The sequence below is a fragment of the Danio rerio genome, chromosome 3, assembly GCF_049306965.1.
Source record: "Danio rerio strain Tuebingen ecotype United States chromosome 3, GRCz12tu, whole genome shotgun sequence".
NCBI lineage: Eukaryota > Metazoa > Chordata > Actinopteri > Cypriniformes > Danionidae > Danio > Danio rerio.
Window position 1 is genome coordinate 6575360 of NC_133178.1, and position 14191 is coordinate 6589550.

General features: G+C 40.1%; 1 protein-coding gene across 3 annotated transcripts in view; it reads right to left on the minus strand.

Moving 5' to 3' along the window:
* Positions 1-14191, minus strand: part of ubn2b (ubinuclein 2b) — a 57392-nt gene that overhangs the window by 4589 nt on the left and 38612 nt on the right. For 2 of the 3 annotated variants that reach the window (XM_005164318.4, NM_001104940.1), the window contains 4 exon segments: positions 13496-13639; positions 13366-13416; positions 8681-9764; positions 2559-2754 (listed from right to left, as the gene is read on the minus strand). In XM_005164318.4, the coding sequence (XP_005164375.1) occupies positions 2559-2754; positions 8681-9764; positions 13366-13416; positions 13496-13639 (1475 nt within the window). 3 annotated transcript variants of the gene reach the window in all.

The following is a 14191-nucleotide window of genomic DNA, read 5'->3' on the forward strand; positions in this document are numbered from 1 at the left end:
AATTTCAGCTTCATTACTTTAGTCACATGATCCTTCAGAAATCACTAATATTAATTATTATTATATTTATTAATGGTAATAGTAACAAAAGCAATAATGTCTGGAGTAATAATTTTATTTGAAACTACATACAATAACAAAGTAGTTATTAAAAATTTTGATAAATATTTAACAATTTAACATTTTTTACATTTAATAAATGTAGCCTTGAAGAGCCTCATTAAAGAATAACTGTAAATATATATACAGTGGAAGTCAGAATTATTAGCCCCCTTTGTTGTTTTTTTCTTTTTAAAATATTTCCTAAATGATGTTTAACAGAGCAAGGAAATGTTGATAGTATGTCTGATAATATTTTTTCCTCTGAACAAAGTCTTATTTGTTTTATTTTGGCTAGAATAAAAGCAGTTCTTAATTTTTTTTAATGAACTATTTTAAGGTCAAATTTATTAGCCCCTTAGGCTAATTGTTTTTCAGACTGTCTCCAGAACAAACCATCGTTATACAATAACTTGCCTAATTACCCTAGCCTGCCTGGTTAACCTAATTAACCTAGTTAAGACTGCTTCAATCTTTTACTTTCACACTTGTACTTTGTCATTTTAGCGAACACCTCAGATACTGTTGGCTGGTTCCTGTTGGTTGTGCACCTTTTTTTACCGACGCCATAATAACGACACAGATCACTGCCTATTCACAAGAAAAAAAGTGATTGACAGGTGGTAATTTTGTGTGTATCTTGCCTTTATTCATTTACTGTATGATTTGTTTATGGGTAAAACAAAGACCATGCAGGTCAGGTAGTTTAAACGGTAGGCTACAAATAAATAATTAGTTATTAATTAATTAATTATTGATAATCGAAAATCGAATCGTGACTTAAGAATCTAAAATGTAATCGAATCGAGGATTTGGAGAATCGTGACACCCCTAGTATGTAATGATGTGTTGTTGTTTCTATGATGGGTTAAGGTTAGGGCTTGGGGTAGGCCATAGACAGTCTCATTAAACTAATAGACAATCAATGGAAAGTTTATGTAATAGCGAAATATAAGATAGCGAAACAAACCTGTGTGTGTGTGTGTGTTTAGCTATACTCCTAAAGGGCTCAGTTGTCCTTATCTAGTGAGATATTAAAACAACACACTATGAGGACATCTCACTTTTCCACACTAACTAAAAGCGCTTATAAGTCTACATGTTTTTATTGGTATGTATTAAAGGGTCACGAAACACATTTTTTGAGCTGTTGACAGTCGTATATGTGTCCCACACTGCTAAAAACACTATTAGGACACCTATATTTCACTAAAAAGTGTAAATTGGTTGTTTTTGCGTTATTTCAAGCAAATTCGTACTTCCTGTTTGAAACGAATTTTTGAAGCTGCGTCACGGTCATGACATAATAGCGTGTATTCCAGCGTGCAGACTGGGCGTCTGTGCCAGAGTGAGTCTTATTACGTCTTACAGTGTGATGCATTAATGCATGAGTAAAGCTTGGTTCAAACCAATCAGCGCGCTCTATTGTGCAACTTCATTAATATTCATTACTGTCAGAGTGTAGATGGCAGAGACGTCACGTTGTGTTGGCAAAACAAGCGTGAAGTGTTGCTTTTATAGTTTGCTGCAGTTAAGTTTCGTTTTCATTTTCTCTCTGTGAGAGCTCAGCTGGATCATGTGTGGATTAACAGTGTACGCGACGCTCGACAACAATAACTTACGTGTCTAAGGAGGAACATTGTTTACCTGAGAGCTGTTCTCATCTGCAAACGCTGAGATCCGGATTTGCTTGTAACGTTAGTCTCCTCTTCATAAAGACGCGGCTCTAGTTGCTGGTGATTGTCCTGTCTCTACAGATTTGGTAAGTGAGCGACCAGTGCTCTTTGTTTATTCAGTTTGTTCGTATCAAATTAAGTTAACTATTGCACTGAGTGCAAACATGTTAGCACCGCATTTAGTGACCGGAATAACTCACGCGGCTTTCTGACGCTACCTGCCGTGTGCATCTAAGTTTCCGGGAAATGCAGAGTTTTTTTTTCTCTCATTCGCCGTGCGGTATCAAACATTGCATGAAAAATACACGCTTAGAGCAGCACCTCGAATCAAATATCGCGTTTGTCGCGAGGGGCATGAATGAATTCCCTGAATGAAAGAGCCAAACTGCAGTTAAAGTCCACCATTTAATAATTTGGCAAATAATTCGACTACAGATGTCCATGTAGGTTAAACACCATCACTTTCTCATGTGTGTGTGTTTTGACTGAAACTCGCGTGTGCCCAAATAGACACTCCCACACCCTCCCACTTTAGTTCCTCCGACACTCCCCCCTAAACAGAGCTGGACACGCCCACTTTTCTGACTTTTTCCAAAGTAGAGGTGTGAAAACACCCTGCTGAAACGAGGGGGTTTCATGGCCCTTTAATCTGCAGCTGTTTCTATGAGGGGTTAGGACTAGGTCTAAGTAACTAAGTCTATGTAAAGTCCTCACTAAGATAGTGAAACAAACCTGTGTGTGTCTGCGTGGTGAAAATGATGGGTGTGTGTGTGGGAGACTCACTGGGTGAAAGGCTGAAGCCGGAGGCGCTGGCGCTGCTGGAGCCGCTGCTGGACGCGGTGGAGACCACAGACGAGGGCAGATTCAGCAGGTTCGGGAACTGGAAGGGGAGAGAGACGGGAACCAGACCTCCTAACATCCCGAATCCCAGAGGCAGAGCTGGAGCCGCAGAGCCCAGCAGAGCAGAGGACGACGACACCTGAACACAGACATGGCAGAATCATTTAGAAACCATATATACAAATGACAAGGTTAATGGTTTAAAGGTCTAAACCTGGCATTGTCTGCAAGAACACCATATTGCCTGTGTCCACTGGCCTAGATTTACACAGTTGAGCCAGAATTATTAGCCCCCCTTTGAATTATTATTATTTATTTAGTATTTCCCAAATGATGTTTAACAGAGTCAGGAAATTTTCACAGTATGTCTGAAAATATTTTTTCTTCTGAAGAAAGTCTTATTTGTTTTATTTCAGCTAGAATAAAATCAGTTTTTAATTTTTTAAACACCATTTTAAGGTCAATATTATTAGCCTCTTTAGGCTAATTTATTTTTTGACTGTCTACAGAACTAAAATTCTTTACACAATGACTTGCCTAATTACCCTAGCCTACCTAGTTAACCTAATTCAGCCTTTAAATGTCACTTTAAGCTGTATAGAAGTGTCTTGAAAAATATCAAGTCAAATATTATTTACTGTTATCATGACAAATATGAAATAAATCAGTTATTAGAGATGAGTTATTAAAACTATTATGTTTATAAATGTGTTTAAAAAATCTGCTCTCCGTTAAACAGAAATTGGGGAAAAATAAACAGGGGGGACTAATAATTCAGGGGGGCTAATAATACTGACTTCAACAGTATGTGTAACATTGTTATCCTATGTATAATACTGGAGAAACTGATGTAATAATGCTTTTAAAATCTTTTTTTTGTTTTTTCTGTCTTTATAAATGTTGTTGATTTTGTATTGCTCTGTGTTGCTTTAAGGTCGAAATAAAAATATAATATAAAAAAAGAAACCATATATAGGTGAGGGGGAAACACTTCTGTGGGTGTCAGAAAAAAAAAAGCCACAATAACATGTAGGGATGCAACAATTAACCGGTTTCACTATTAACCGCGATTTAATTCGTCACGGTTAATTAATCGTGCTTAAAAGTGCTCGTAAAATTAAAGGCTTGTCAACACCATGTTTTTGCACAGAACAAAACTGCAGCAACTAAAAGTTATGCCAACTGTGCGCTAGTTTGTACACCAAGATTAATAACCGCGCACACCGGACTAACTATGAGGCTATTAATTAAGGCAAGCTCATTCAAGTCCGTTGTTTTCAATGGAGGGAAGCGCACGCAACTCAACGCACCTAGTTGAGATGACAGGGGGCTTTTGTGACTGTGAGAACTGAAAACAGCTGAAGTTTGAGAAAGAAGCAATGGAAAGTACACAGATTTGCAAACCCACTTAAATTTACGCCACAAAGAATGGCGCCAATGATATCGAGCATGTGGTGAGTGCTGATGAACCAGCCAAGATCAATCGAGCATTTTCAGAGAGAGTGCTGAAAGACTTAAGCCTGTTTCACACCGCAAGTGTGAGCAGCACATGTTTTTTTTTTTTTGGCGTCCATGTTAACAGATTAAGCTTTCAAACTGCACGCAGCAGCAGCGTGTCTGCGCGAGGCGAGAACTTCACTGAAGCAGTAGTGCCGTGAAAGTTTTGGCAGTGGGTCTATTTTTGCCATGTAGAGGTCTGCATTCCCGCGGCTGTCCCGCGGGCGCTGCGGGACCCGACCAGATTTCTACAGCGCGGGTATAAATTTCCGAATAAATCACGGGAGCGGTCGGTAGCGGGTTTAATTTGGGACGGGAGCGGGCTGTCTAGCAATATCGCTCCCAACTCCCGAGAGAGCACGCGTATGTATGTGTGTAAATGAAATAGCGCGATGCTGTGTTTGGCTTGTTTGTTGCAGTGTGTGTGTGTATGTATGCGCACACGCGAATGAGAGGTGTGTGTGTGTGTGTGTGTGTGTGTGTGCGCGATAGAGCTTTGCCTGTGTTTGTGCTTGATGCTTATGAGTGTGTGTTAGAGGGCGCACGCACGCGCGCGCGAATGAGAGAGAAAGCTTTATCTGTGTGTGTGTGTGTGTGTGTGTATGTGTGTGCTTGGTGCTGTGCGTGTGTGTGTTTATACAGACAGCTTGTTATAGGCTGTCTGGACTGTATAACTTGGTGATTTTCGGTTTTGTTCTCCCCCCGCTCTTTAGCGGGATCGGGCGCAGCGGATAGAAAACGGGGCGGGTCGGGCAGCGGGACATCAAGTGCTTAATATAAGCGGGAGCGGTCGGGTTCCGGCTAAAACCTGGCGGGTGCGGGCGGGAGCGGGGTTCAAAATTTAGTCCCGCGCAGATCTCTATTGCCATGCTGCACACGCTTATTTAACAATGCATTGATAATGACCAAAACACATCGATTGACAGTAAAAAGTAGCAATTTTACCCAATAAAAACATCAATAAAATCCACAGATTTTTATAACGTCAATAAAATGAACTTTTAAAATTCCAACAAATATTTATTTAGGCCCAAACTACAAAACCAAACTTAAAATAATTTTAGTTTTAAACTAGTGGCGAAATTAATTAATGCAAATAATCATAATAACCGTAAAACTGTGATTATTTCTTAGACTATAATCGTACAACCAAAACTTATAATCAGTGCATCCCTACTCGCATGAAAATAATCTTAGATCTGCTTTATAAAGCTGTCTAAAGCATAAAGCAGTCGGTGATTACAACATAAAAATAAAGAGATTAAATAGAGAAATTAAATAATAAATTAATTAATTAATTAAAACATTCAAATGAAAGAAAAAAAAATTTGAATTCATAAACATGCACACAGAAATGCACATTATTTTAGTTTAATTGTAATTAATAAATAAAATAAAACTGTATAATAAAATAAACCTGTAAAATAACGTAAAACCCATACTAAAAGTCATTTGTTCATACTTCATACATTTGTTCAAGCGTATTTTGATGTTTATTACAATTATAAAATACAGTTTTATTTAGAAAATTTGTTTTATTTCTTGGCGTTTAGTGCCAAAATCAGTTTAAATTGATGCACTTCGTTAACAATAAAGCAAAACAACAATACTGTTACCCTGATGACGGCACATTCTTGCCGAAACGCGTAGGCTTTTTAGGATTTAGCCATGTGAATAAAGGCTTTTTAAATTTTCCACATATTTTGAGTGCCTTGGATTGATTCCTGTTGTTGTTTTGAAAAAATAAATAACATTTTAAAATTAAATTATTCATAATAAAGGGACTAAATTAAACGTGAAACTATATTTAAAATATATTTTTATTAATTTAATTAAATCTGAATAAAAAAACATTTTAAAATGAAGGTATACAAATAGAATGTAAATATAAATAAATTTAAATAAAAAAATTTTTTAACACTGTAAATCCCCAAAAGTTAAGGCTCAAACTATTTGAGGAAACCGATTGCAACAAACCATTTGAGTTAAAAAACTAATCCTCATGAGTACTGTGAACTAGGGTTGGGCAATGTCCACCAATTTGGCATCGTACGATGTCTTATGTTAAACATTGCGATGGACGATGGCATTGTCGTCATAGGCGGAGGTGAATTATTTATTTACGAATAATTAATTAATTCATAACATTAATTAGTTGTAGCCTACCCTTTCAACTACCTGACCAGCATGGTCTTTGTTCTACCCATAAACAAATCATAATTAAATAAAGATAAGCTGCACAGAAATTACCACCTGTCAATCACTTTTTCCGCGGGAGGTTGTTCGGTAAAAAAGGTGCAAAACCAACAATATCTGAGGTTTTCACTAAAATTAATAAGCACAAGTGTGAAAGTGAAAGACTGAAGCAGTGTACTGATGCTGTGACACGTTACCTGATAGATTCAAAAGACCGAAGAGTCGTTAGATAGAGACGAGATTAATTAAATATCACGGTTAACAACTATAGTGAGACGTCATCCAGCGGTACATCCTTGATAAACTGTCTGACGTGCACTGCTCTCTGGAGCTCAGATGAGCGCACGACAGTGTGTGTGGCTGTGTGTGGTCACGTGATGTGCGTTTTCTGCAGAGGGCTGTTCAGAAATGCTAGGTAAAACACGGTGTGGATGTGGATCATATTCATTCTTAAATGCCATTTTAATACTAAGACCTATTAGTGTAAACGGGGCCTGAGTGTGTATTTTTCGCGAGCGGGTTTGCGACGGGGACGGAAGATCGGCGATGCCGGCTCAGCATTGTGTTGTCTATAGAGTGGAGGAACTATGACGTCAATTTGTATGCAAAAACCCGGAAGCGAGATAGCTTTTTAGCAGTTCCGGTTTCCTCGTCCCAAAGTCAATGGGTTTTTTTGAATGGGATTTCAGTAAAAAAAAAAATTAAAAAAAAAAAAAAAAAAAAAAAAAAAAAAAAAAAAATCGCTAACTAAAGGCTGATTTATACTTCTGCGTCAAACGCCGGCGTATGCTATGGCGTTGATGCATAGCCCTTCGCAGTGGCCGTCACTGATGAGCACCTCTCAAAAAATGTAACTACACGTCGCAACGACGCGTAGCGTAAGCTCTGTGATTGGTCGGCTTGGTAGCGCTGACGAATCTGGGCGGGACCGAGAGCCGTGCGAATGGTGCGAGCCTGATGGAGCGATGGTTCACAAGTGTGGAGTCCCGTGAAGGAGCTCCGGATGGAAAGTTTTGTTTTGTGTTTACCTCATAGTTAAAGTTGTTGCACGTCTGCCGGTTCCTGCCTCAAAATGAGCGAGTTTAAGCCACTTGTACATCCAGCAAGTGTTCAGGAAAAGCAAAACAGCAGCGAAGAAACTCGACACAGAGGAACATTTACACCTCACTGCCAACTAGCGTTTCGGAAGTGTTAATGCAGACCAACAGAGACAGTGCGCAGAAGTATAAATGCACAACCAAGCGTTACATGCGCCGTGGGTTACGCCGGTCACTTGACGCAGAAGTATAAACCAGGCTTTAGGTTCGTGGCTAACACAAACTCAAGATACTTTCACGTTTTGTTCTACGACAAAAAACACATCAGTTACAGCACACTCTTGATTTATTAAATCGGTTATGCTTCTTTAAAAAGACGGTTGCTATCAAGTTGCTAAATGGGACTACAGGCGGTGTCGGAGCCATTAGACGCCATCGAGCTGAACTGGTCTGGAGCGCAGCTCGCTTGTGTTGAGCATTTGGATTCTGTTATTAAAGTATTTTCATGAATAGTATTTTGTAGTTTGTAGTATTTTTCTAATTGGGAATTCAGATTGTGTGTAGATAATTCCTTTACATGTAAAGGATGTCGAGGCAGATTCATTTGTTGATCATTTATTTTAAATTAACAATATTATGAGGATACAGCTTACCAGTGCAGCCTGTCTCTGTCCTGCTCTCAGTAATGCAAACGTGTGAATTAATGTATAATGTAATAAACAGAGATTAACTGTCATGGAGCATATTTCTAACAATAAGCTTGATAAGTTGTCTGTGGGGCTGACGTCACAGGCGAGCACCCCGAGGGCAGCGCAGTCCGTTTATAGCCTAAAGTTAGCTTTTCAATTCTTGCACTTTCATTTAAGATCCAAAAGTGCTCAAAGTTGTATTTCCGTGCGAGGATTATCCGGCTGGACAAAACATGTAAGTGTAGTGAACAGTGTTTGAACACAGAGCTTATTATTTGCAATCTTCGGAAAGCCTATGAACAACTCCTGTAGGGATTTTATCGAGGGAACCAGTTTCATGCTAGCAGTCGATTAGCCTACAAGGTGACTTCATAGTTCCTCCACTCTATTGGCCCGACCCTACTGTGAACTTTATCCATTTGAGTACATGAAGTAATATAAGCACAGTAAAACCCAATAAATGAAGAGAACTCAAACCATCTGACTACTGTAAAACTCAAGTTAAAGCAACTCAAACGGTAGGAGAAAATCAATTGCTACAAATAATAATAATAATAACAATACAAATAACAATAATTAAATAGTTATGAGAATTTCACGAACATTTAATAATGTACAAACATATTCATAACTATATCTATATTACCTGTGCGAGTGGAGAGACAGATGTGGCTGTGGACACTGATGTGATTGTCTTCACCCCCTGATTGGCTCCTCCCACTGGTCGGAGTCTCTGGCTGTGATTAGCTGTTGCAACCGGTGTGGGCGGAGAACTGACAGGTAGCTGTTTAACAGCGCTGCTCTGCACAGACAGGCTGGAGACGCTGTTGCCCTGAGAGGAGCTCTTTTGCGCCGTGGGGGCGCTGTAACCCCCTGCCACGTACCCCGGGTGGAACCCTGCGCTCTTAGAGGCGGTGTGCTGGTGCATGCTGGGTAATGCAGTGGGCCTGGAGACCGGCGAGGCGGTGGGCGTGAGCTTAATGATGTTTGAACTGGGGTTATGCGGTGATTTAGTGATGGTGGCCTGCATGGGCGTGATGAAGCCCGGTTTGGGAGCCTCGTGGTTTTTGGTGACGTGGAAAGGCGCTGTGGGTTTAACGTTAATAACGGAGGAAGCGTTCGGAAGAGCACGCGGCTGAGGTGATGCACTATTGCTGGATTTGATGAGACCCGCAGGAAGAGTGACTACAGTTTTATTTGTGATCTTTTGAGGCGCGTGAAGGGGCGAGGCTGTAGGAGGTGGGCGGGGCTTTGCGGGAGACACGCCTATTTTTGTGGGCTGGGCGACCGTTGGTCGCTGGGTGGGAATAACTGAAGGTCTTTGAACTTGTGATAAGACGCTGACGCCTTTAACAGATGGAGATGAGGAGGAGAGGATGCTGGGAGATGGAGGTGGTGGGGGGGTGTTGGTGCTTTTCTTGGCCTGCTGTGGAGGCGCAGGTTTGGGTGGGTCGCTGGACGGTAGGCTGTCGGACTGCACCAGGTCTTTGGCGGCGCTGCTGAGCATGGCCAGCGCATGAGAGATGGAGTCCAGAGACGGAGCTATCAGATCGTCATCCAGAGAGTCCGACAGGCAGATGGGCTCCGGCGGGGATGGTTGTGGTCGCGGGATGGCAGGGGTGGAGGGGGTCTGCGAGGGGGTGTCCACTGAGACGGGCGGCCGCTGGAGCACACCGCTGTCCTGAGGCTTGGGTTTGGCTTTCGGAGTAGGTAGCACCCGTTTCTTCACTCTGAAGGAAAGGAAAAAAGGTTTTCAGTAAGTCGAGAAAGCAACAAAAATAATCATAAGAAGTTATAGTCCTGCAAGTTATTCATATAGTGCCTTTCCTGTGTTTAAAGACACTACAAACAGTAGGAGAACCAGACAAACAATACTTATTAAAAGGTAGAAACAAAAAAAACAGACTAAGACCTTGATCACACCAATGTGTTTTTTGTGTTGAGAGTAGGGTTGTCATGATACTGGAATTCTGTACCAATTGATACTGAAATTTTAGAAACGTTTATTTCAGATACAGGGACACTGGAGCGCTTTAAAGCCCCAATTCATCAGCGGATCGCTCGTATGTCAGCTTAGACAAACCAGTTGAGCAATGGGACTTTGCACTGGACAGTGAACTGATGCCGACCAATCACAGTTATTTCACACAATGGCAAATCAGCGCTGTGTAATAACGTGCTTATCAGTGTTCAAATGTTAGCGGGAATGGACAATATTAAAATTTCACTGTCGATTGGTCTCTAATTTTAATATTGTGACAACCCTAGTCTTTTTTTTGGTTTTCAAATGCCCGCGAGTGTCTTGCGCTTTGCTTTTGCACCCTACGCACCTCGCAGTTTAACTGCCTGCGGAGTCTCGCGTTTCTGTCGTTGTGCTCTGTGTCTACAGTTTAAAAACTCTGAGCAGAAAAAGCGTGCTACGTCAGCCTTTTTGCATTGTCCAATCAAAAGAAAGCAGAGGCCGGGTTTCCATGAGGTGAAAGCTGTGTTTGTGTTGTGTTTTAAAGATGGTGTAGAGATTAGTGGTCACCATACCTGACAAAAATGAGATGTGAAAATAAGGGGTACACCACCCGCTAAAATTGGTTGTTTTTTAAAGAAAAATCACCAAGATCAACATGTTTAGATATTGTTATTATTATTATTATGTGTATATGTGTGGTCAAACACGCACTCAAAACATAGTGTCCACTTTCGCACTGCTTCAAAACGCATGTACAGAATCCATTTGGGAAATAATCTGCCAATGGAGTAAGCTAAATAATCTTATGTCAAAAGGAATAGCAAGATTATTTTGCTTACCCCATTGCCTGTATATTTTGCTTGTTTTAAGGGAAAACTCAGTTAACATTGGCATATTATTTCTTTAAACAAGGCATTTTGTTTTGCGTGTCTAGAAAATGCTTCTTGATTTAAAGGGCACCAATGGTGAAAAATCTTCTTATCCAGCTGTTTGGACAGACATGTGTGTAAGTATAGCGTATAGACCGTCATATTGGAGTGATATAAACACATCCAGTCCATTTTTTTTGGTTATCAATAACAATATTGGCATATCATTTCTTAAAGCAAGAACAGATGTTTCGCTTCTCTAGAAAATGCTCCCTGATATAAGAATTTTTGGATATTTGGACTAGAAACAAGACAAAAAAAAAAAAATCTTATAAAAGCATCTTTTGCAATGAAAATGATGACAGAATTGTCATTTTCAGGGGGAAATATACTATTATAACAAATAATTACAACAACAACAATAACAAAAAGGAAGACTTTGTTCATACAATCACACACATGCATGCATTGGCTGCAAGTGTGTACATCTAAGACTACAACATTGGCATGTTATTTAACCCTTTTATTAGAGAATCACAATTTTTTTTAGGTTACAGAATAGAGCGCATTGAATTAACCCTCTCAAGGCAGGCGTTGCTGATTTGCAACAGTTAAAAATTAACTACCTTATTACTCCAGATACATATTTTCTGAGTTTTTTTTACTCAGAAGTACCAGGACTTGGTTGTCCTTTAGCAACAAACAGTTTCCCCACTTGCTCACCAGATGACGCACACACAAAAAAAGTTTCTTGGACTACCACATGACAAAGTGACTTGGAAACATGACCTCCTCAATGAGGATTTGAGATATTGGATTTGGATCCCATATTGTTTATGTTGTTGTTCTGCCACTGAAAAGCAATTCGTTACATTGTTTGAAAAGTTGTATATAAAAAGGTAGTGTTCATATCATATTCAATCGTCAGTAGGGTTGTAACAATATACCGGTATGACGGTTTACCACGATTTGAACGTGCACGATTATCATACCATGAACAATTGCATATCAACGGTTTTAACCCTTAAAGACCGAGACAGCCGCCCGCGGCTAAAAATAAGTATTGCTCTTAAATGTTTAATAACTTTTGATCCGCTGATCCGATTCATACAATTCAAAGATTGGCATAAAGAAGAGAATCTCAGCTTCAGTGCTGTATCACATAACATTCGCGGACTTTCAGAGGCTCCGGAATCAGTGCGGTTACGTCATCAACATTTGACAACGCTGATTTGACAAAGAAACGCTCGTCACTGTGTCTCCGGACAAACCAGACATGATACATTGATGCATTGTCCCTCCTCCATGCCCAGATTGGTTCAAACTCGCTATATCACAACCAATAAGCATAGGTTTCGCTTTTGTTTGTGGACCAACAATGAGCTTTTTGAACAACACAGAATGAGAGATAGGCTTTACATTTATGCGCGGCTAAATAAAACGCAAAAAAAAAAAAGTTTTGCATGAAATAATTCTCATACTAAGTACTTTTGCATGCACAGCAGCACAGAAACATGACAAAACAGTGACACAGCAAAGACGAACTGCTGCTCTTGCTGTTTTCAAAAGACACAAATGAAGGTGCAGCTGTTTGTCTGCATTGCAGACAACCATATCCAAATCCATATCCACAGACAACCATATCCATGCTGGCACATAAAACCTAAAGATGTTCCATATTGAATCTAGTTTCGTTATGTAACTATTTATAGTATAGTAAATATTTATATCTATTTTTTTACTGAGGATTTGCACCATGTTTATTTGGACTTTGACACATTATTTATTATTTTCTTATTTTTATTTGTTCATTGTAAGTGGTGTTGTTTATAGTAACTAAAAATATATTATTTGGAAAAAGTCAAATTTGCTTCACTGTTCTATTATTTTGTAACATTTGTAACATACCGTATACCGCGAAACCGTCAAACCGTGGTATTGTTTTAGACGATTATCATACCGTAAAAAATTTATATCGTTACAACCCTAATCGTCAGTGTCTAATTACTACACTTGGCCAATGTTGCAAATCTGCAACATCCCAGAACACCTTGCATGTGAAGGTCTCTCTAAAAAAAAAAAAAAAAGTCAGGATTCTATTGTACTACCCCATATGATAATTTTCCCTAAATATCAGATTTTTCCTGTTTTTAGAAATTAATTTGAGCCTGAGAGGGTTAAATAAAATATCTAAACACTGTATGAATTACTGCAGCTCTCAATTTCTCATGCAGTGTTCAGCGCCATTTGTGGAAAATGAATGGAAAAGACTTCACTAGACAAAGGGGTGCAACTTCACGGTCATCATACTTAACCTAAAATCCCTTCAAAAACGTAAAGATGTAACACTGATAACAGAATCAATATGAAGACTAACATTTATAAGCACCTGAATGGTACACAATAATGAAGGTGCACTATCACAAGTAAGTGGGTCAGCCTCATCATCTGGTTAGTGTGCAGAAATAACCACTTCCCTTGTGGAGAGGAGAAACTTACGTGTTTGCCGTGAGGTGATTGTGAGCTAAACGACTCTCCTTAATCAACATCCTGGAGAACAGAGAGAAATGAAGAGTTTTACTGGGTCAGTTTTATGCACAGAAGCCTCTAAAAAGGAGCACAAACACACCTGGCCTGCATCCATCCTTTGGGCCAGAGAGGCTTGACCTCGGTCTCCATGAAGACCTTCAGGTAATCTTCAGGAGAGAGTGAACTCTGAGCCTCAAGCTCGTAACAGCTCAGCTTCACCCGCACGAGATTACACAGCAGAGTCCTGCGCAAACACACACAGAGGGAGAGGGGTAGAGAGAGAGAGAGAGATTAAGGTCTTGTGGAAATCAGTGTCTTATGTGCATTACATTGTTTCCCACAAATAGGCAAGGGACGATAGCTGGTTCCAAGGTTTTCCATGCTATACAATCAGGGGCAGACTGGGCATCTGGCAGACTGGGCAGTTTACCGCTGGGCTGACGTACTTTTTGGGCCGGGCTGATCATCATCTTAGATCTGATCGGCCTATAAACGGCTTAGCAGCCTATAGTGTTTTTTTTGCCTTATTAATTGACGATGCTGTGATCACTGATCTGTGACTCTCTGAAAGTAAGATGCTTTTTTTTCTGACAGGCGGGGCGGCCCATGTGACACTCTGCAGCCCATTGATTCTTTTCTTTGTTGACATTGGGCTGGCCCAATCACGAACTCCTAGTGGCTGTTTCTCAATATGCGTTCTTCAGCGGTCTTGCGTCCTCGTGTTCTCGTGAAACGTCATCATCAGCTGCTTAAGTTCAGTTCCAATACTCAAGACTGCAAGTACGGAGGACGCGTG